The sequence below is a fragment of the Crocodylus siamensis genome, chromosome 9 (assembly GCF_052110815.1).
Source record: "Crocodylus siamensis isolate JL-2025a chromosome 9, ASM5211081v1, whole genome shotgun sequence".
Taxonomy (NCBI): Eukaryota; Metazoa; Chordata; order Crocodylia; family Crocodylidae; genus Crocodylus; species Crocodylus siamensis.
In genome coordinates this window covers 33,503,332-33,527,339 of record NC_143403.1, presented here as the reverse complement: position 1 = coordinate 33,527,339, position 24,008 = coordinate 33,503,332, and the positions used below count along the sequence as shown (strand labels likewise).

Genomic DNA, 24,008 nt, shown 5'->3' with positions numbered 1-24,008 from the left:
GTTTTATTAATGAACTGACTATAAAAGTTAAACCTTTAATGTTATTCCAAATGTACTACACTTCTCTGTTCAGAAGGTTTCACACTTCTACCTTCAGCGCTAACAACTTCTGCAGTTTAAAACTGCATTTGAAGAGAAAATTGGTCCTCTTTCTGTTTTTGTATTTTATGATACAACCATATGAAGTATAAGGATAAGCTACTCACCTCTCTTAATGGCCAGTGGAATCTTGAACTCACAACGATGGTAACTAAAAAATTGCAATAGTAAAGTTATTAGGAAAAGAAACCAGACAGAATGGTCTGACTGAACTATTAATTCGTTAGCACTGACAATCTGACGAATGTTATTCTTTATGTGAACTGTTCTCAGCCTCAATGCTAATAAATTAAGGAGGAGAACACTAACACTTCATTTTCTTTATGAAGGAAGGAGACAGACTAATAATGAAGTGACAACATTTCCTAAAGTTTATTAAGGAAAGTCAATTGCATATCAAAACCCTGCTGATGCCACCAAGTTGTTGGAAAAATGTTCAGTGGAGAAACAATATCCAGTTGTTGGATTTTTTTCATTTCCCAATACTAAGAACAGGCTCTTGCTCTTCAGATTTCCTCTTGCTCATTCCTTAAGTTAAAGTCCTCTATAATTTGGTCCACACTTAAAAGTTTGGTTAGCCATTATGAATGTAAAGGGGGATAGAAGAGAAATTATCACTGACAAACAGTTAATCTAGTAAAAGTCACAAACACACTAATATACCAATGGAAGTATTTTCTGTTAACAATATAAGCTGCATCTTTAATAGAATTGCTAGTATAACTATTCCAGAAAATCCTTTCCAATATAGGAAAAAAAGCTTATGAATCAAATTGTTGTGGAAAACGTGTCAGAGGATTGAGACCAGATGGGAAATAAGATGTAGGAAATTTTAAAAAGCATTGTATTTGCAAATAATTATCTTTTGACATAAAGGAAAGGGTTACATTTCTAGAAAGTGTTACAGTACTACATACTGGTGTCTGAAAAATACATTTGCTATTAAGGGTCACCAGTATTTCAAAGAAAGGAACAGAATTCTGCTATGACTTATACAGGCTAGTACCACTTTTAGTGATTAGTATGATCTCAGTGTCGTCTGTTCTGAATGCTAAACTAGTAAAGTGCATGGCATATTAAGACAACCTGCTGTAAATATATGCAGATACATTCAATTGGTCATTTTGCTTCCATATAGCTGTAACAATCCAGTGTATTCACTTGTGTAGTTTTAATAGTTAAAACTTGCCATATACTGCTTTGTCTTCTTGAAAAGATACCCCAAAAAATGCATCTAAGGACTGTTCCTAAGGAGAAAATTAGACTAACAGAAGCTGAGAAAAATAACTTCTTGAGATAACATTTTAAGTTACCAATGTTCATAACTACTGTCTCAGAAGAAATACATTAACTAACTCTGCTGTGGTACTGTAGTTGTAAACATGTTGTAAAATATTATTCTGCAATACTTCTTACTGCCTCCAAAGACGACTGTGACTTCCCATACATCTGCAACTCAAAATAAACATGTGACTAGACCTCAAAGATAATCTAGTTCATTCGTGTCCTTCTAGGCAAAATTAAGTATTTGTAAACCATCCCTCAGAGAAGTTTGTCAGCCTGTTCTTAAAAACCTGCATGGATTGGAATTCTACTTTGTAGGTAACCAATGCCAGGATTTATTTGTTCCCACAGTAAGAAAGGTTGTCCTATAACCCTAAATTTCTCCTTCTGTAATTAAGCCAACTACTTCTCAAACCACCCTACATACTTGAAGATTTACGTTCCCATTTTCAAAAACCTCCATGTTTCAACATTTCCTAAATCTCTCACCACTCTGTGTTGTCTTCTGATCTTTAGTTTTTCTACATCTTTCTTAAAATATGGCACCTCAAATTGGGTAAAGGATACCTACCTACTGAACAGCACAGGAAAAATGCTTTTCACATCCTTATAGCAATGGAAGTGCTGTACTTTTCCATTTTTCTTTCAAAATATACATCAACTCACAAAAGAGCTGAAAAATAGCCCCATTAGTGGTGGCTCTAAATTCTACCCCATCAATAGTGGCCAAAAGCTGCTTGGCAGAGACTACAGGATTTATGGGTGGCAGATCCGCAATTCATTTTTAGGGTAATACTTTACACTTACATGTTGAAATTATAATGACCAGGATAATTTGTATGCAGGACAAACTTCTTCACCTTGTGAGTATTTGCATCAAAAAGAATATCCTATTGCAAAAAAGGAGAGACATGAACAGAAAGAGTTGTGAAGGAATATAGTTAGGTATAATTACAAGGCAGGTATTTTAGAAGTAACAAGAAAAGGTGCTTTTTAAAGAAAAAAAAGAGAGAAATATCTGTAAATGCAAATTCATTACTTCCCCCATAAAATGCCAACCCAACCATAATTATATTGCTAACGGGAAATGTATTAGTATTTGTAACACTGGCAACTTCTTTAAAAAAAGTTTGTCTGCCTATTATCATTCAATTTATACTCATTCAAGATATTTAGAACCTCAATTCCTGATCACGTTAAATTGAAGACGAGGATGGAAAAAACATGGTTACAAATACCAGAGAAACATGAAGACAGTTAGGCACAGGCATGCTTTTAAAGCATTTGCTGGGGCAAGAGGAGCTTAGAGTCTGTAAGCAGGAGCCTGTGGTTCCTACACATTAAGCATAACTTGAGATAGGAAAGCTTGTGTAACACCAAGATTAAAAAACTCCAAACTTTACAGAGCCTTTATGCACTGGTGGAAGTTCAAACAAACAAAGTCTCATCTTCCATAGTCAGATTTGTGAGGCAGCAAATGAAGGTTTCACAAAATATGAAACTCTGACATTAGACAACTATGAAGGGAACACTGGATGGACAATTCAAAGTTAAAATGGTTTTATTTATGGAAATCTTCAACTTACCACTCCAAGTGTGAAGTAGTTAAAGAAGTAGTCGTTGCATTTTGATGGAACCTGCTTATGAGGGGAGGGCGAATGAATTTTCATCTGCAAAAAAACCCACATTTAGATTTCCTTACTGATGCTTACATTAGTGAAGGTGTGGTCAGCAGGATAACATTCAACCACATGGTTTGTCCACACAATGATCTCTATTTAAGTTAAATCCTAAAATCTAAAATTAGAGATAGTGTAGTGTAAGTTGTGTATAACATGATTTGCACAAACGGACTCTGTTTCAATTAAGAGAGAGGGAAATTTCAGAGACTATTCACATTAAACAGTTAGATCCTAGCTTTCTTCAACATTTGTGAGGATTTTCAAAAAGGAAATCCTACTTAAGGAAAAGCCAACAGACAAATATTGACAAAAAGATGGGCAAGGGATTTTTTTTGGTCTATAACGCAATAAGTTAAGATTATTCTACCAGGACTAAATATTTTAACAACAAATAAGGGATTACACATTTTGAAAAAAAACACCTTTCCATACTGTTCCATTTTAATGCACCCTCTACATCTCTGCATAGCAATGAGAGATGCTAAATCATAGTTGGCGAGTCACTTGCAATAAGTCTCAAAACCTATTGGTCATTTAGTCCTAAAGAAAGGAGTTTGTAGCAGATTCAACTTTGGTTTGGTGATAAAGTTACCAAATAAATATAACTAAGTTAAATAAATCTAGCTTGGCTAGGTCACCCTGTAGTGCCTGAGCACAGCAATGTTCTTCATTTTCTCTCTGGCACGATGGGCAAAGCCACCATTGTAAAATGCCTTCTCCCTGTAGTACTGAAAGAGCAGGTGATATCCAAGACATACAAATTCATCTAAAAATATTTGGAGAACACACACTGCATTGCCTTGTGCAGGAAAAAGGTTCATGGAGTTTTTCTACATCTTGCAGTAAATGAAAAGTACAAAACTGATACTATTAGCAGTTTTCACTATTAAAACATTTGCTACAAAAGGTAGTTTTAAATTATATTTAAAATTGTAAAATGTCATATTTAAATGTTACCTGCTACTGGCAGTATTTTAACAACAAGAGCAACTTTTCAAAACACAAATGTGACCTTAGTTTTTACTTTTTTAAATAAAAACAAAAACAAGCAACCCAGCATTACACCAGTATAAAAAAGGGAGAAATAGAGGATGTAAACACCTGAACTGGCATGGGTGACTGGTGCCACCTTAGTCAGTGGGGGCATGTGCCCCCTCCTAGCAACCAAATCGGCAACTGGGGGGGAGGAGGGGGTCCCCCACAGCCATTTTTTTGGGGGGGGGGGGAAGGGGGATGGGAGAGGTGATTGGAAGTGGCCACAGCACCCCCACTCCCTGGCCGGCGGTTGCAGGGGGGGCACCAGCTCTCCCGTCTGCCCCCCCCCGGTCACCTAAGCAGAGAGCACGGCCTGTCAGGAGGTGCACCAGTGCTCTCAGGGGATACACGTCACCACTGAACTGGGATAACTTCACTCCACCTTCTGAAGAGTCAGGGGGCAAAACACTAGTGGGTATCTATATGCTTTAAAAAAAGGTCTAGTAGCTCCTCCTCTAGTACCTAGCAGTAAGGCACAGTAAAGGCCACCTGCTGCAAAAGCTACTTCGAGGTGACTGCACACCTTCCCATTCCCAATCTTGGCATAATGTACACTGCTACACAAAACCAATGAAAATTACACCTGCGTACATAACCATCCTATCCACACCGAGTACCTGGTGTCGCACTATGATTTCACTTTATTTGAGAAATTCTACACATTTAATTGAACTGAACACAAACACTGCGCTGTGATTACAAATGTATTTTCTTACCTTGTCCTCCGACTTATAAAAGACCTTATGTGGAGACCCCAAAGTGCTCAGAACATCCTGGCACGAATCACCAAAATACACACAGCGTTCAAATACCCGCATCTTAGCATCAGCTAGTACACCTGGGCCACAACCTGGAGAACATGAAAAAGCCTCACGTTAATAACGCAAATCTAATTCTTCACTTCTGGCTGTTTGTTTATGAAAAAAAGTCTCGAATCTAGGTGATATTACTGCTGACTGTGACATAGGCCCATACCTTAATGGCCAAGTTTAGCAATGCTTTCTCTTGGAAAGCATATTAAGATGCATATTTCTGTGCCTTTTCTCATTTCACAAGATTGAATTTACTCATTTTCACAGTCAAATCCAAATTTGATCAGCTGATATCATCTTCAACTGCCAAGAATTAGTTCTCTCCTTAAAAAGGCTAAATTGCAGTAACTGAAGTATTTTAAAAAACTATAAAACATGTTATCTGAACAGTCGAAAGTAGAAACCATGGATCAAAATTCTTCGTCCTTCATCGAGGGCTGCTCTATGGTAGGAAATGTACAGTGATATTTTTATGGATTCCTATATTTTATGGAACATGAAGCAAATGCATTCATATATACACAAGCCTTATTAAAAACAACAATGAATTTCTAATATATAGATGCATAGTTGAAACATACTATTTATAAGACAAATCACTGTAAATAACATCCCATTACTAATCATCTGTAAGCCTGTATTCAAACTGTTTGCCAAACAAAAAGTTGCCATTTTAATCCCAAAATCTGGTTAACAAATAAAGAAATTACTTCCTTTTATATCTGAAGCATCACTGAAGGGTATTATACACTGAATGATTAAGTTTTCAGCTCAGCTTGCTGTTGGTTAGGTAGAGATTGTCCATTTAAAAAGCCAAATTCACTGCATTTCACCAACAATAACTTCAACACTATTCACAGAATTCTGGATATTGAACTCTTAGAAGCCATCTAAATTTCTAATCTTTCATGGCCAAGGACCATTTATTTAACTGCTACACACAGACAAGTAGCAGAGCCTCAGATATGCTGGGCTGCACCTTACCAGGGCCTTTCAGCTGCATTAACACAATAGGTTACTTTTATCATCATTTTTCTGTACCTGGCTGTTAGTCACTCAAACAGGTCTCATTGCTCTACATGGGGACCTTTACCACAATGTTGTGGGTGCAGTGTGGAATTCTCAGTACTAAAAAGCATGCCCATGAATAATTAGCTTCCAATTTGGGAGGTGCTAACTGTAGAGTAGCACAGCGTTTTAACACCCAGATGTTTGGCTCAGTAAGTTTACCATGTAGACATGCTCATGGAAAGATTTCTTTGGCCCATTAGGCATCCCCTGCTTGTCTAGCTACTCGCTGGGTCACCATAGGTCTCCTGGCTTCTTCAAAGGTTGAGAGAGGGTCTACTTAGTTGTCATTTTAAATTTATGCTTTCCAAAAGCCAAAGGAAAGTGACATTTTCCTTACCACGTAACAGTGCTCTCAGCATAATTCAGAAGGCTCTCCTAATAGTCAAGAAAAGGTAATCAAGCTGTACCTCAGGGGTGGGCAATTATTTTGGGCAGAGGGCTGCTTACTGAGTTTTGGCAGCCATCGAGGGCCACATGATAGGCAGCCAGGGGCAGACAAATATTAATTTTCTAAATTTTTTAGGGGCCCCCACGGGTCAGACAGAATGGCCTGGCAGGCCGCATCCAGCCCCCAGGCCGCATTTTGCCCACCCCCGTTCCATCTCCTGGTCCAGTAGCTAGTACTTCTCTCTCTCAACTATAACAAAACTGGAATGACCCACACTTACCCTCCCCACCCCCATCTGCTTAAGACAGTTTTTTGTTGTTGTTGTTGTTGTTGTTTTAAGTTAAAAACCAAGATGCTTACAGAGAAGTTAATTCTAGAGAGGTTGTGGAACCTATTCCCTAAAGGTGCTAAGTTGAGTAAGGAAATAATGGCCTATTGCACGCCTATCCTGCAAAATTTTAGAAGTTTGACAATTCATGTAAAAAATAATAAAATATTTATTACAACGTTAACCTTTCCTTTAAAACTTAGGCATGTATTTCATCTAGATTCGACACTCTACCTTAGAAGTGACCAATTTTTCAAAATCATTTACATTATCAGGATAATATAGCTAACTCCTTCCCTAATACAGCAGGATATATGATCCCTGTCCTAGGCAGCTCTCCATTATCTTCCTCTGTAAAGACAGAAGCAAAGTAACTTTAACAAATCTACTATATTTTTATTCATTGGTTTTTATTTCTTACCTTATTTTTTTCCACTTTTTGCATATTGGGAATACATTTTAAAGAGTTTCTTCAACATAAATAGGCTTGAAAAGTTCTTAAGGAAAAAAAACAGGATCTGCTATTCAAAAGAATTTTGAGTAAACTGACTATACCGCTTGACAATATTTTAAATCTTTTTAAAAGGGGAATTACTGGCAAGCATCTTTCTGCAGCAATATATTTTTGCTTTAAAGTTAGGTAAGACTTTAAAGAGATATGTGGGAAAGTAACCAAACAGCCTGTCACTCACAATGCTGTTTCCAAATACAGAGAGGCAAGGATTTTTAGTAATAACTTTTATTGGACCAAAAGTATAGTTGGGAGATGGAAGCATGGAGAAAGAAGCAACAGCTCTCTGAACTGTACAGTTGGTCCAATAAAAGACATTACTAAAAATCCTTGCTTCATCTACATTTCCTGGACCATCACAGCAACACCACTCTCAGCCTACTCTAAAGCAGAATGGTTTATCACTGAATTCAATTTAGAATGCTAGGTTTAAGACAGCATTGTAAGATGCATTTCTTACACATCTTTGAGGATTCATCATTAAAACTTAAGCATCTCACAGCTGGGTTCAATGCACAGAACAATGAGTGCCTAGCAGAAGTTTCTTTGTTTCCTGGGATGTATCTGCATTTTCCCCATATCTACTCAAAGAAATAAAATCTATTACCATCAAGAGACACCATGAACTAGAAACTACAAAATCACAATTATTCCTGAAATTCCACAGCCACCTGTGATCATCCAGAGGTACGGATACATAGCAGCAGTAGGTTCTTTTTTTATACAATGGCTTATATTTTAAAATAAAAACAAAACGCTTTTGAAACATTCCTAGGAAACATAATAAATGACCTATACACGATTTAGTCAAATTTGTCCTTTTCCCGACTTATATAAGGGCCAACACCTGTCTTCAGTAATACCTGCAGTGAGTAAGCGGAGTCGTAAACCTGAGGGTCCAGTTCCATCTCTCAGAACATCAACGTTCTCTGCATACACATTACCAAGGAAACAGCTGAGTGGCATCATGGGAGCCCTGAAACAGATAAGATGTACCAAAAAAATACCCAGGATAGGCCCAAGCTTTGAACTGTCTGTTAGTTTTGAGAGAACCAAATACAACCTACAGAATTGATATGGGAGGACCTACACTCTCCTGAATGAAAAGAGGGGAAAACTAATGTTTGAAACTGATATGTCAGTTGAGAAAAGTTGATACTATTGAATAAAGTTGTTACACAGCAAAAGGAATAAACATGCAGCATGAAAGAAAGACAGGGTCTTTTATCATGAAAATGAATGTGTTGCTAGTCTCTGGAAGTTACAGCACCTGCATCTAGATTTCAGACTTTGTACACCTCTTGGAACATGTTTCAGAGTCCTTGGCTTCAAATTCGTTCTCATGAAAATGAGGGAAATACAATACTTATATCTATTTAATTCAAAGCAATCCTGATATGGTCTGCTTGCAGTCTTTCAGTTATAATCAACATCTTGAGTATAATTTTATTAATTTATTGGATAATTTTGTCTGCATGAAACCTGTGGACATATCTGAAGATGATTTACTAAAAATAATATATTTGCTGGTATTCAAAATAAGGAACAAATGGTACTAGCCAATTAATTTCACATATATTTATCATTCATTCAAGTCTAAATAAAATAGAAAAGATAAAAAATCAGATTTCTTATATTTGTTCTAACAACCCTCCATGATCCAACTATATACATACTTTGTATCTTGCAGACTGTTTCCACTGTAGATGTACATACGTTTCACAGTTGCGCCATGGGGAATTTGTAGAGAAGCAAGGCCATGGGCAAAGTTAGGCTGTGGATATATAAAATGATTCTCACCAACTGTATCGTATACTGCATAAGTACAAAACCACTTCAGTTCAAAATCCTGCACAAGAAACAACTGTATTCATAAGCATGTACTGCAAACCTCAAGGATTAGTTAAGCTGAATTTATGTCTACTACGAAAGTGAAAACGAGCCACAAGACAAAAACAGCTTGCATTACAGCATTTGTTGATTCTTCCTCAATTCTATTATTTGTCAAAAATGGCAGCAGTCTTTCAGTTGGCCTTACAGGGACCCACGAATTCAAATGTTCTTGATTAAGTCTGTAGTCTGTGATTAGCATCTTAAGTCTGTCATCTCCGAAAGCATTTGCATTGGTATGCTACATTATTTATAGTACTAGTAAACAACAAAATTAGCTCTAAAATTGAAGGTGTCAGTTATCTTTTGCTATGTTACTCACACCAGCTTTGTAATACCTCAATAAATCCCCCCAAAATTAGAATATTTCTTCCTCTGTTGGTCTGGAAAACATGTTTTGATGTACCCCTTCCCTTTTCTGTAGTGTTTCAATATTTCCCTCTCTCCAACAGTCTGCTTCAGTGTTCTTTTATATATAGTTTTACAATGATTTGAAAACATCTCCAATGGTGCTTGCAATTTGTTATCCATTAAGTTTCAAAAGCTCAGTGTTCTTCCTAGAAATGTGATGCAATGTCATTCTCTCTAATCCTAAGCAAACAGCTTTGACATAAGAAAATTTCACCACTTCCTTAGTCCCCCTCCCAGGGCACTTCTGTGAGAGACTGCATTTTCTGCCTTTCCCACTCCCTCCCCATGTTGACCATTTTATCCTATTCTTTATTTTCTATGTCTACATTACTTTATAATCTACAGAAGAACTTTGCCTCTTATTCTAAAAACTTAATCTCTCCAATAATTTTTTGAAGGTAACCTGATGCTTTGAACATGATGTGTCAATGTTATTAGCTATTTTGGAGACTGTCAAAGAACTGTAATTGCACGGAGAAGCACCACTTGCCTCTCCTGAGCCAGAAGTTTTAGAACTATCCCGGATTACTGGATTAGTCAAAATGTGTAACTCATAAAGCACCAAGCTCCTAATATAGTGAGAACACATGCCCTTTTGCCAATTAACTAATTTGACTTACTTCCACTCTCAGTTCTATTTCTGCTCTTCATCATCTTAGAATCTAGTATTTCACTATATACAATTATCTTTACTTGATAAGAAGGGTAACACCCTAGGGTTCATTTTATAAGTTAAAGATAATATTTCTATTATTGTTAATGTGAATTGCAGTCCACCTGATCTTGCATCCAGTGGAAATACTTTGAGTACGATATTTGTTACAGGTTTCAGTGGGTACAGAAGCTTACCCACTTAAGTATTTAGTAACATCAAAATATTTCGTAATTAAGGAAATATGAACAACATACCAAACATTTATTTTGGCTTCCCAACTCACATAACAGCAGACTTTTAAAGTCACAGGTGTATTTTACACTGTTGCAATTTAGCTTTGAAAGAATCTGAAGCAGAACTGAGAAAAGGACAGCCATATCTCTTTTGATATTAAAGCAAAAGCAAGACTTGTTTAGCGAAAACATTTGTAAATACTAATGGAGAAGTTACAGTTAAGAGACAAATTTCTGAGATTTATCTCAATAATGGAACTGCCATTCCCACTTGGCAATAAAAGCCAAACAATATTCAGCTAAAAGCCAGGCATAAACTTTTGATTTGGAAAACATTCAATTTTGCAAATGAATGGTTTGTTTTGCTTGAAAGTGAGGCAGGCCTATAGGCAATATTTTGCAAATGTTAGGAGAGAAAAACCAACAGAGACCATGTATTAACTAGGAAAAATTCCTGACCTCATACTTCGGAGTTTCAGTCCATGAGTCTAACTGAAAGGAAAACGAAAGTCCTCTGAAATTGAGGTGAAAAAGTTGTTCAGCTGAGTTGTACACTGCGGGAGGGGAGAAAAAAAACCAACCCAAAAGGAGTTATGAAATGGACAGGCATAGTTCAGACCTAACAGCACTTTAAATTGCCTTACTTTCTTCTTGGCTACCTCCTCTACCTCAGTAAAATGTGATGAAATTTAAGAAAAATTATGTAGAATGCAAGGATGTCTTATCACAATAAGCAAATTAAAAATGAAACAATTAAAAAATATCCATTTAATCTGTTGTAATTACAATGGTTAAACAATTAATTAGTATAGCAACCCCCAGCTTGGACCATGTAAGGTTTTTCCAGCCTGGCCTGTGGGGTGCCCTGCCCAGCCTGGCACAAGTAGGGCATGTCCAGCCCCTCCAAGGTGCAGTGGGGACTCAGCAGCTCCCCAGGGCTGTGTCTCGTAATGAGCCAGGCAGGCCCTCTGAGTCCATCCCTGGGCGCAGACAGGGAAGGCAAATGGGGTGCACTGCAGGGCTGAGCTGCAGGCCTGGAGGAGCCATCCTGTGTCCACCTTGCCCCTGCCAGGCTCTGACTTCCGCACTCCACATGCTCTTTGTGGACAGCAGAGTAGGCGATGAAAATGAGGGGGGTAGAACTAGTACATAATAGTGAGGCTCTGCAGACCCTCATGCAACTGCCTGTAGCCTTCCTATGGTCTGCTGCAAGCATCCCGGACGCCGTGACGGGTGCCCAGAGCCTTGGCTATTTGCAGCAGAAAGCGGGGAGTCTGCAAGCAGCTGCACCAGGGTCCTCAGAGCCTAATTATTAGGTACTAGTCACCCACCTCCCCCCTCCTGCCTGCCCTGCTGCCTTCTGGTTCCTGCTGGAGCACCACACGGCTTGCCTTCTTCCCCTTTCTTGCTGGATTACACCCTGCCCTGCACTAAATGATAACCAGTAAGCTATAGCCAGTTATCAAATTAGTCATTTAACTGTTCACATCCCTAAATGAAATACCTCAAAAAGAGGGAAAGGGAAATAATAATAAAGCATACAGAATGCCTTAAATCTACCTATTTAGCCCTTTAATAAAAAATCTATCCAAGCTTCACTAACATATCATTAACAATACAATTACATCTTAGCATCATTGAAATAATTAAATCAGCAGCAGCTACCAAGCAACGTCTTTTCTGTACCTTCACGATTATGGGACGCATGCCCTCAGCCTTTTTAAAAACAATGCACCTAACTGGCATAAGTGCTTAAAGATCACTAAATTCAGTACTTTGATCCAGAAGGACTGCAACATCCAGCATCCTAGAGCTTTGGAAGCATTCCACCCAAAGACGTATCTAGCATGAGGGCCCCAGCTAGCCCTGCTACAGCACAGGGATGCAACACTCACATGTGCTAATTCCTGCCTGTTTAGGTCTTGTCACTAGAAACAAGTCTACTAGTCAGTTTGCAAGGACGTGACTAAATTTGGAATACAAAAATAAGTTGACTGTCATCACATGACATTTAATGTTTTAATTTACTTCAAAGAATTGCATAATACGAGTGGCAATGAAAGATACCTCAGAATTTACTCTAACAAGACAGGCTGTCTTCTGAGGTTTGCAGAATTAAACAATAAGGCAGTTCAGCAGCATAGAAACCATTTTCATGATGTTGCTACCAAGCTTCAGTCAGTTACTGCTATTGGCTGGGTGGAACAGAGCATACAGAGATTGTTCTTTTTACACACTGTACCCACTATATCTGCAAAAGAAGTCAGTAGACAATAGCAGCAAAAAAATGGAGGGAGGGAACAGAAGAGACTTGAAGTGAAGTTTTTCCCCTTCATCCCATTTACTGAAGACGGAGGCTTCACTTTTTTTTATTTCACACTTAAGATCATAAAACAGTTTGGCATTGTTTTACAAACTACAGTCAAACTGCATTATGAAGCATGTTTGAGTTTCTCAGCTCCAAAATGGGTCACCAGTTCAGACAATGCTGAGGAGGAAAGAAAGGTGTGTGTATCATGGCCCTGGGACATGCACTTGAGCGCACTAATATTAAGTTAAGGGAATTCAGTCTGATCACTTGTAAGCTTTTTACAGAGAGGTTTGTCTGGTTTCCAGTCGCTGGTTAAGAGCAACACCTTAACGACTAACCTGTTCAGAAAGGTGTGAGATTTTGTAAGCTATAGTCTACTTCATCAGCTGCTATATATAAGAACTTTGATTATACAGATAAGTTTAACCAACAGGCAAAAAAACTCTGATAAAATGATCTGTTTTCCACTGTAAGCTTCCAAAAGATCATTATTTGTGTTTGCTGCAGACTGGCCGTGAATCAGTTCAAACATTCTTAAATTTGCTCCCTCTTCGTCCTTTTCTTTCAGAGGACTTGTATCACTGAAAAATGATTGTGCGTGCAAACCCCCCCACCCCAAAATAATTGTTTTGATTAACAGAAAAATTACTCAGCTCTCCTACATGCAATGAATATACAATGCATCTTTTCCAGAGCCTGTAGCCAGCTGGAGAAGTTTTGCTCCGAACGCTTATAACAAACAGGGTATTTGATTAGGCAACTTACATCAGTTCTCATTTGTTACAAATGTTTCTTAATATCTAGGTATAAAAGGCAACAAACTTCTTCTTCCAAGGGAAATCTTTCACCTTCCTCTCAAGATCCAAATTGTTGCGTCATGAAAAAGGTCAGTGTGGGAAATTCCACTGATTCTGAGATAAAACAACTTTTCATTTTGAAATGTTAAAAAAAGGCTGAAGTCAAAAGAGAAGGCCCTTGATAACCTGATACGGAATTTGTTTTGATTTGCCAAAATATATTCCCAATTTGGGGTAAAGTTTTTGAATCCTCAAAATGCTTCTTACTAGGCTTCATGAAGTGTATTTATTAAAAGGAGGAAAGTATAAAAATGCATTAAACTTGCACTTCATGATAAAATTCAGTCACATTTTAGTGAAAACCATGACATAGATACTAGTAGGAACACCTGTACTTTTTAAGAAAGAGCTTTTGTATGTGAGAAAATGTAATTTCTATGAGTGAATTAAGACATCATGACAATTAGAATCAGAGAAGCAAGCTAGTGCATATTTTTAATTTGGATACAATGGGTATATAGAATCTGGGGTAGCTGCAGCTCAAGGAGTCATGCTGTTCTAGTACTTTTAGTAAAACTGTATGTATACCAATTTACATGGTTATAAAGAATGCTAGTTATCAAATAAACAAGTCTTATAGCTGTAAACATATCCTTATGGTTCAAATACCAATTCATAGCTTTATGAGCTTTTCTTCCCTTACACATTTCCAAATAAACCAGTCATATCTTTACATTTACTTGATTTAAATAAGGAAATCAAGGACATTCACTTATCCCAATCTGATATCCAACTTCTATAGCTATAGCAATGTCTCCCTCCAACTGCATAACTATTAAAACCAGTGCAGGGCCCTCTGTATCACTTAATCCCTGTAACTGGTTGCTTAAGATACTGTCTACAGAAAATTAATGTGGCAAGAAAGCCCCCCAATAACATAGGAGACACTGGTTGTAGCCTATTTGAGACCAGCCTGAAGATCTCCAAATGAACATAACTGAGGTAACAGACAGGAGAATAGATGCTTTAAAGGGACATTTTGCCTACTTTAAATGGTTATAGGCTGGTATTATTTCAGTCTTATGCCTAAATTTGTGTAGAAGGCTTGGGGACAACACAACAGGTCATTCAATTCTAGTTACCCTTTATCCTGAAAGGCACAGCACAGAAAGGTGCATTTCTGTTCATTATCTATACACACTAAGTAACTTAGTAAAGCTGCAACCTACCTCCTGGATGTGTTGCTCCAAATGACTGATCAATCTGCTCTATGGTTGGAGCAATTGCCTGAGAGTTAAAATGGACACCGCTGAAAAAGAAATAGAAAATAAATGAAACACTGTTAAAGAAGAAGCTATTTAGGGGGTACATTACTTAAAATGATTAAGATACACTAAGTCAGGGGTTTGTAACCCCCAGCATGTATGCTGCAACATAGCATGCAAGGTCATTTGCTTAGCAAGCAACAGGCAGCCCAGGCTCTGGGGAGCTGCTGCCGGCTAGAGCTGGGCCTACTTGCAGCAGATGGCCGGGAGGCTGCAAGCCATGCTGCAAGCAGCCCAGGCCAGCTACATCTGGAAGGCTGCAAACAGCTGCACTGGGTTCCAGAGCTATGGCCTGGCCTGCAACCTAGGCCCCTCCCTCGCTATCCACCAGAAATGAGTGTGCAACCATGCCACCATCCAAACCACACCAAGGGCACCGGTGGTGCAGCTGTTTGCAGCCTGCCAGTTGCAGGCAAGTGGTGAAAAAGGGGCCAAGGCTGCACACTGTACATGAGGGACTTGCTGCATTCATCCATTCTCTCCTACAAGCTCCCTGAGTGTCACCTTCCAATCCACCTCTATTTTAGGGACCCCCAGCAGTCCATAATCACACATGCAGTTGGATCCTGTAGGTCTGCTAACCAGATGCCAGAGGTTCTTTGAGTCTCCCCTTCCCCCCCATTTTGGCTTTCAACTTAAAACAATTTTGCATAAACTTTGCTTTCTCCATCCAGCTTAATATTATTTCAATCTGCACACAAGGTTTTTAATGTACTTCATGGTGTAACTGAGACCTTATTCTATTAAAAAAGCTTTAGGTATAGGGATGTTGCATATAGCTGTTTAACAAATAAAGTAAAAGCTGCATTATCTGGCACCTTACAAGCTGGCATGCTCTATTAACTGGCACGCTGGCTTATAAGGTAAAAGCAAAACCGGAAGTGCCCACCGTGGCACTTCTGGTTTTGCTGAGCCCCCACAGCCTGGGGCAAAGCAGCCTGAGCTGCTGAGTCCCCATGGCCAGAGGTATAGCAGCCTGAGCAAGACCCGCCTCCCTGTCCCTCAGGGCCTGTGGGGGCCACGGGAGGGGCGGTGGCCTGAACAGGCAAAGACGTCTGTTCATGCCTCTCAGCTAACCGTCATATTTTGTTATCCGGTATCCCCCATTCCCCATGGGTGCCAGATAAAGCGTTTGCTGTAATACTACCATTATAAGGGAAAAAAAAAAAAAAAGGAAGCTGATCATTTTTACAAATGACTTTTTGAAGTCATCTGAATTCTTCTCCATCTGTTAAACTACTGAGAACAAAAACAAGTAAAACACATTCCCAGCTAAACAAAAAGAATATTTTATTCCTCATGCTTAAAATAGAAAGAACAGGCACAGCTAACTCATTCAAACCAATCTTATGGATACAGTAAGAATACCAAGCTATCACAATTTTGCCACCAGCCTTAAATCTAGACTACTGATTGAGTTACAGTCCAATTCATTTGCCATTTTACAGAAACAGAGTTTACAATATTTTAAATAATATAAATCACAGTGAGATAAATTGTTTTATTACAAGGAATTCAATGATACAAGAACTCAATGCAGGCCAGTAGCCTACACACAGTGGGGGGCAAGGGAAGAGAGAGAATGTAATTAGTAAAGTGCGGAAGACAAAATGACAAAATTATTTTAAAATCACTTACCAATATTTTAACTTCACTTTAGTCAAGTCATAAACTTCAATCACCTGAAAAAAGAAAAAAGTGTATAAAATTATTCTGAATTCACAGATATTCAAAAGATAATATTTAGGGCAGACTGACTGACAAAAGGTAAAAGCAGTTATGAAGTTCTCTTTACGTAAAGGAAACCTGCTCCGTTGGCATCTAACCTGATACAATTAAAAAGTGAAAAACCAATGCCCCAAAATCACATTTCTAAACCACTACAAAGAACTAAGAATTTAACCATACAACTGTCTCAAGGTAAAAACTGTGTCCAAACGCTGGTGAGGAAACAGAAATGAAATTTGCACTATTGTCTAGAGTGTGGGCAATTATTTTGGGCAGAGGGCTGCTTACCCAGCTTCAGCAGGCTGTAAAGGACCACATGGGTAGCACTGCCCCTTGACAGGTGCCCCGCCTCCTGGTCACCATCTTGGGACCAATGTCCCGCTGTCTTGGGACCAATGTCCCAGGGCCAGCACCGGTGGGACCCAAAGTGGGGCACAGGCTGGCAGGGGTCTGTGGAGCTCGGCTGGGCTGCACCAGAATGAGAGGGGGGAGCTGGCCCGGCTCCACAGAGCCCCTGCCAGATGGGACCCCGTTCTCCTGCCGCCCTGCTCTTAGCCCCATCTGGCACTGGCCCCAGGACACCAGTGCAGGCCCTGTGCTTCCGCTGGCTCCCTGCCGACTCACTCCTAGTGTCCCCCTAGTCCCGCGGTACAGGTGGGGGCAGTGCACAGCCCTGACCCCCTGCTCACCAGCAGGGAAGAAGCTGGTGCTGAGTGCAGGGGGGGAGAAGCAGCCCCTCACCTGCCCTGTGCCCGGTGCCCCATGCTGCAGCCACTTGCAACCTGCCTGTGCCTGCTCAGGACAGCCCCGCACAGCCTGTAAGCGGCTGCAACAGGGAGTGCTGGCCACGGGGTGGGGGAGGGGCCAATTTCCTCCATGCCGGGAAGGAGCCCGGGGGAAAAAACGAGCACAGGGGTGGGGGAGCACCATGGCCGGTGCTCCCTGCTGCAGCCACTCACAGACTGTACGGGGCTGTCTGGAGTAGACACAGGCAGCCCCAGGCAGGCTGCGAGTGGCTGCAGTGTGGGGTGCCGGGCACAGGGCCAGCGAAGGGCTGCTTTTCTCCCCTTGTGCTCAGCTTTTCCCTGGGCCACTTTTCCCTGGGATCCTTCCCTGCCCTTCCCCCCACTTCTCCCTTACGTGCAGTTCCAGTGCAGGGCAGCCATGTGGTCTTAGGCCAGAAGCCCCTGCTAGGGTTTCTGGCTGGGGGGGCGGGGCTGGGTGAGCCCTGCTGTTGCAGGAGCCCGTTGGGCTTCCCTTGGGTCCTACTGGCCTTGGTTCCATAACATTTTTGACAGGAACCAAGGGCAGATAAATATTCATTTTCTAAATTTTTTAGAGGCCCCGCAGGCCAGATAGAATGGTCTTGTGGGCACATGGCCCGCAGGCCATATTTTGCCCACCTCTGGTCTAGAGCAACACATCCTTAACAGGACTTAGAAAAAACACTTCTCTGACAGGATGCAAAATTTCTGTGGACAAGGATAATAAGTTAGGATTCCCCAGAGAATTTCCTACTAAAAAGGTAGGAATTAGTCATTTCCTATATTTTTAAAACTCTGCTGTTACTACACAGCATACTACACCTGTATGATTTTAAATAAGACCTTAAAGATACACTATTTAAACATAGGTTTAATTGACTCATAAGAAATCAAAATAGTTTTTTGAAGTACTTAAGCAGAACATTCTCTGGAATTGGCAGGGGGTGGAGGAGTTCTCATCAAGCACAAAAATAAGAGAAAAAGACAGGCTCCTCCTGAGCACTGGAGCCAGAGGCTGTTCCTGCCACCTGTCTAAAACGATTCATGATCCAGAAATAAATTTAAAAAGGATGAATCAAAGAACAGCCAAGAAAATAACATCTCTCACAAATGAGATTTAGGTCAAAGGAGGGCATAAATTTTTGTGTTGCTTGCTATTAAAGAAAGGAGAAAGGCTTATGATTAAACTCAAATCTATTCTGGCATAATACATTATTAACTCCAGTTGAGAGGAAGAACTAGCTGAATTTAGGAATAGTTGCAGATAATCAAGCAGTCTTGTAACACCCACTGTATTTACATAAGCACATGGTCTTTGCAGACGTACATGGAAGAAATACTGCGAAGACAAAGTTAAGACAGGATTGTTAACAACCAGTTTAGCTACTAGTGACAAAGAAATCAAAGAAATCATGGCATTTATTCCACTGCCCACAGAAAGCCAATCAGGTAGAATTTATAACTAATCTTGGATCAAAGTTCTACACAACCAAGCAGCTTTGGGCTCAAATTGAGCAAAACTGGTCGCTTTAAACAATGGCATCAATGTAAACCGTTTGAAGAATTTCACCACATTTACATTTGTACACTTAGCTTTTTTTAGGGCTTTGAAAATTTCCCAGACATCTACAAGCTATAGACAAAGGAATCATCCCAACTTATTTGCGAGCAAGAGGGAAAGTTCCAAGATTCATAAAAAGGAACTAGTCTTAAAACCTCAGTCCAGAGCTCCATGCTGCAATACAGCCTCTGTCTTCCTAAGTAGGGACCAGAACAGCCACCTCCCTGCTGGGCCCCCCTTGGACCCTGGGGGAGGCACACCTGGGCCACGGGTTAGCGAGGATTTAGTTAGGGAGCTTCTGGAGGGGTTGGACATATTCAAGTCAGCCGGTCCGGATGATCTCCACCCTAGAGTTCTAAAGGAACTGGCCGAGGTGATTGCAAGTCCCCTGGCACGGCTTTACGAGCACTCGTGGTGCTCTGGTGAGGTACTGGAGGACTGGAAGAGGGCCAACGTGGTTCTCATCTTCAAAAATGGCAGGAAGGAGGACCCGGGAAATTATAGGCCGGTTAGTCTTACCTCAATCCTAGGCAAGCTGTTCGAGAAAATTATGCTGGCACACATCCAGGAGGGGCCAGCAGGGGACTGCATGCTTAGGAGCAACCAACACAGGTTCATTAGTGGCAGGTCCTGTCAACATCTTCATCAGTGATTTGGATGAGGGGGTAAAAAGCACCCTGTTCAAATTTGCTGATGACACTAAGATGTGGGAGGACGTGGGCACACTGGAAGGATGCAATAGGCTACAATCAGACCTCAACAGGTTACAAGGTGGGCGGATGAGAATAGGATGGGTTTCAACACAGACAAGTGCAAGGTGATGCACCTCGGGAGGAACAACCAGCACCATACCTACAGGTTAGGGAACTCCCCTCTTGTCAGCACGGAGGCGGAAAAGGATCTTGGGGTCATCACTGACTCCAAGACGAACATGGGCCGGCAGTGTGGGGAGGCAGTTAGGAAGGCCAACCGCACCTTGTCATGCATCCACAGATGCATGGAGAGGGTCCAGAGGAGGGCCACTAGTATGATCAGGGGACAACAGGGCAGGCCCTATGAGGAGAGGCTACGGGACCTGAACCTGTTCAGCCTCCAAAAGAGAAGGCTGAGGGAGGATCTTGTGGCCTGTTATAAACTACTCAGGGGGGATGAGCAGGCATTGGGGGAGTCACTGTTCCCCCAAGCACCGCCAGGAGTGACCAGGAATAACGGTCACAAACTGGCAGAGGGTAGGTTTAGGTTAGATATCAGGAGGTGCTACTTCACAGTCAGGGCGGCTAGGGTCTGGAACCAACTTCCAAGAGAGGTGGTGCAGGCTCCTACCCTGGGGGTTTTTAAGAGGAGGTTAGATGAATATCTTGCTGGGGTCGTTTGACCTCAGTATTCTTTCCCGCCATGGCAGGGGGTCGGACTAGATGATCTGCTCAGGTCCCTTCCGACCCTAGAAACTATGAAACAGCCTCTGGCTAACTCATACAATAGGTTAAAATCTCTGGAATGCAACTGGCTACTGGAGACAGTTTTTCCACTGTCCATTTACACTACTTTTTAAAAGTCCTCGTTGTGTATTTTACCTTTTAGCAAAGTTTATTTTCAATTCTATCCTAACGACCTAAAAGATTCTAGCTCTGGTAGCAGCAGACTACTCGAGAAGCAGAATGAATTTAACATTTATTTTTCTAATTTTTCTTCTACCCACTGGATTTGGAACAGTAGTGGAACCCATAAGAACTCTGTCATCTTTACCAGCTCCCACATGCCAGCCCATAGAAGTAGTGAAGTTAAGGCATCCTGTTACCACTCTAGAGGCACAAATTCAAGCCCTGCTCTACACCTATGCTGAATCCTCCTGTAAGCCTTTCCTCAGCTGATCCAGCTGTGAATGGTACATGATAATTCACTCTGTGGAGTCAAAGGTGGTCAGTCAAACATAATTTTGTCCAGTCACTCTTGTGTACTACTGCATACAGAAACAGGCATGTCCTACTCATGCTACTCCAATGAACTGTTCAGCTTGGGTAACTTTGTTTTTTTTTCATTAAACCCCCATCTACACTCTTCTTGGATGAGAAACACAACTTATTGCAAGAAGTACTAAATTTTACACCATTTTTTACATAAAAACTGAAAAAAAGTTTACAAATATCACTTAGAACTTCACAGCACACAGATAAAACCCCTCTTCCTTTACAACTTTGCCAACATTTCTTCTGAAAATTATACAATTTACAATTAGAGACAAGAAAAACAATCAAAATATTTTTCGTGGATCACTAAACTATGCCACAGCAGATGAGTTTAATACTAATTGCCACATCATCTTCATGTTTAAAAAAAGAAAAAAATGGATTAAGTTAAAATACATGATGGAGGAAAGAGAAAAGTGAAGGGAGCTCCTAAATGTTTCTTAGAGCTACTGGTATTCCAGCATTGATCCCAGTGTCTCAAAAATTGTGCAGAGACAGAATTGGTGAATATATAAATTTTCTCAATTAAAAAGAGAGAGAGAGAGAGAGAGAGAGAGATTCAGAGGTTCAAATAAATGGCACGAAGTGAAACACATCCTTGAAATGATTATTTCTGTCTCATCAAGCTTAGTTACTTTAAAGAAATTATTCTATTGGAAAGAATATCTAAAGAAATGCAGTATCTTCCACCGCAAAAAGGTAATCCATCAGATATAGGAACAGCTTTAAAAGGTATTTATTTGAAAAACCTAGGCTCACCTCCACTGTTTGAATAGCAGTAAACCCTCCATTTTGAAGAAAACAAAAATACTGTTAATACATAAGTGATTTCATGACCAGAAGCTTCAACAACTCAATTATGCATTAGAATCCAGACTATTCTGGTAAAGAAGAGTTTAACTGAATCCAATTTAAATTTTAATGAAAAATTGTTCTGCATAACACACAAGTTATTTTTAATGTTGAAAATCTACATCTACAAAATATGAATGCAAAGTATTTTAGAATACTACAGAAATCTTAAATTGTTAAAATGCTTATGTTTTAATATAAATACAAGTATGAGAATATTTTAAATCTGAATGAACTGATCTCCTCATCCCTTATTTTTATTAACTATCTTTAAAGAAGCGTTTGCGCTAATGGAAATTACTCAACTTATTCACTTTGCTCTTCAAACTGTCAACCAGGCATAGCCATGGATAAAAAGGACAGCTTATCACATATTACCCTAGCAATGGTTGAGAGGCATGACACAGACCTGTAGCATTTATACATGTACCCTGGGAGGCTGGAGAGAGGGAGGGAAACACCCTAATTAGAGAGGCTCCAAGAGCCACTTCACTAAAGCGCCTGAAGCATCATGTGTATCAGCGTCCCTGTCATGAAAAATGGCAGTGGGGTGTTTTAACTAAAGCTTATTTGATGAGCTTTTGTTGAAGTGCCCCTGCCACCATTTTTCAGTGCAGGGATGCCGATACATTTGATGCTGGAGTCTGCTGGAGTGCAGTAACTACCAGGGGTGCACCAATTGAGATTTTTGGGGCCAATATCAATAGCCAGTTTTTAAGGAGGCATGTCAGCCAATACCAATCTGATTTCCAAGACATAGTCCAGCAGTTGAAGAGCAGTGTCTGGCTGGTAAGTCTGTTGTGGTGGAAGGGGAGGGGGAAGGGAGCGAGGATGGGACTGATGCTACCCACCCAGTGGGGTGCGATGTGGGACAGAGCAGTGGTTTGTTTGTGGGGCAACTCCCACCACTATGCATACTCCAGGAGGGCATGGGGGGCATGGGGCCACCAGATCTGCATGGGACAGGTTGCTGGTGCAGGCTGGGGCTGCGCCGGTGCTGAGAGGGGACCATGGGGGAGGGGGGCTACTCACCCCAAAATTTGCCACAGCCCCCAACTGTCCCCCCCAGCACTGCCGTCTACCCCACCCCAAGCACAGCCTAGCCCAGCACCCTTACCAGGAAGAGCCTGCCCTGCCCCAAGCGGAGCCCCAGCCCCAGCCCACCCTGCCCCACACAGATTTGGGGGGCCCATGCCCCCTGTGCCTTCCTGGGGTGTGTGCAGCAGCAGCAGCAGCAGCAGGAGCCTCTCCCCACCCCCTCCGCCGCAGCTCCGTCCTGTGCCCCTCCCGGGTAGTGCCTGCCCTGCTCCCTCCCTCACCGTAGGGGCCTTGATCTGTGCCCCCCACATCCCTTCCCTATCCCCACCCCTTCCACCACAACAGACTTACCAGCTGCACACAGCTTTCCTAGCTGCCAGGCTGTGCTTCTCCCTCCCTACAAACTACACTGTAGCTGCGCATGTGCACGGAGAATTTATTGGCCACCTTTATTGGTTACCTCGGGCAAAAAAAAGCCGATTTCTGATACAGTCAATTTTCTTTACATCAGTGCTGATCTGATATTGGACTGATGTATTGGTGCACCTCTGGTAATTACCCTGCTGCAGCAGACCAGGCCGAATTAACCCCTTAGCGGGCCCTAAGCAAACAAACTCATGGGCCCCTACTTCTTTTCACTCAATAATTAGAACATGTAAAATAACCACAACTGGACCCGTTCTTCACTTAGGGCCCTAGGCACATGCCTAATCTGTATATGCACTGATCAAGTCTGCTCTGACACACTGTAATTACAGTGCATTAGAGCAGCCTCAATTCACGTGTATAGGTGCCCTTCTTTTTGGAGGAACCTTTTCTGAAGGAGGACTGTAGAGCATGCTATTCAATTCATACTAGCAACCAAATATCCACAAAGCCCTACACCTGTACTCACCAATCACATCACATTAATAGTAGCATTTTTTCCCCCCAAGATTCCATGCAGAGGCTACTTTTGTCATCTACTAAAAATGGTGAATATAAAAAGCATTCTTTGTATACAAACTGTTTAAGTAACAACGTGTTCAGTGCACTGTGAGGGGGATTGGTAGGCTGAGGCTCTTAAGCTTTTGGGTTAGATTCTAAGAATGCAGTTGAACTCCATGGTAAAGTTTGTGGTTACACAAGCCTTTTATCTGGCCTTCTGAGAGTAAACATACACCAGTGGCCACATGATTTTATTATGAACATAATTCACCTAAAAGTAGGAATTAAAGGGTGGGTGGAGGTGGGAACAAGGATTTACAGAAGTAAAACAGCAAGAAA

General features: G+C 40.9%; 1 protein-coding gene across 2 annotated transcripts in view; it reads right to left on the bottom strand.

The window, feature by feature from the left end:
• The window catches only part of PHAF1 (phagophore assembly factor 1), a 58,865-nt gene that overhangs the window by 15,127 nt on the left and 19,730 nt on the right, over window positions 1–24,008 (bottom strand). For both annotated transcript variants that reach the window (XM_090063463.1, XM_090063462.1), the window contains exons 5-13: window positions 16,471–16,514; window positions 14,737–14,816; window positions 10,859–10,953; window positions 8,887–8,984; window positions 8,074–8,186; window positions 4,817–4,950; window positions 2,970–3,053; window positions 2,191–2,273; window positions 207–250 (exon numbers count right to left, since the gene is read on the bottom strand). In XM_090063463.1, coding sequence (XP_089919589.1) covers window positions 207–250; window positions 2,191–2,273; window positions 2,970–3,053; window positions 4,817–4,950; window positions 8,074–8,186; window positions 8,887–8,984; window positions 10,859–10,953; window positions 14,737–14,816; window positions 16,471–16,514 — 775 coding nt within the window. The remainder of the gene's footprint in view (window positions 1–206; window positions 251–2,190; window positions 2,274–2,969; window positions 3,054–4,816; window positions 4,951–8,073; window positions 8,187–8,886; window positions 8,985–10,858; window positions 10,954–14,736; window positions 14,817–16,470; window positions 16,515–24,008) is intronic.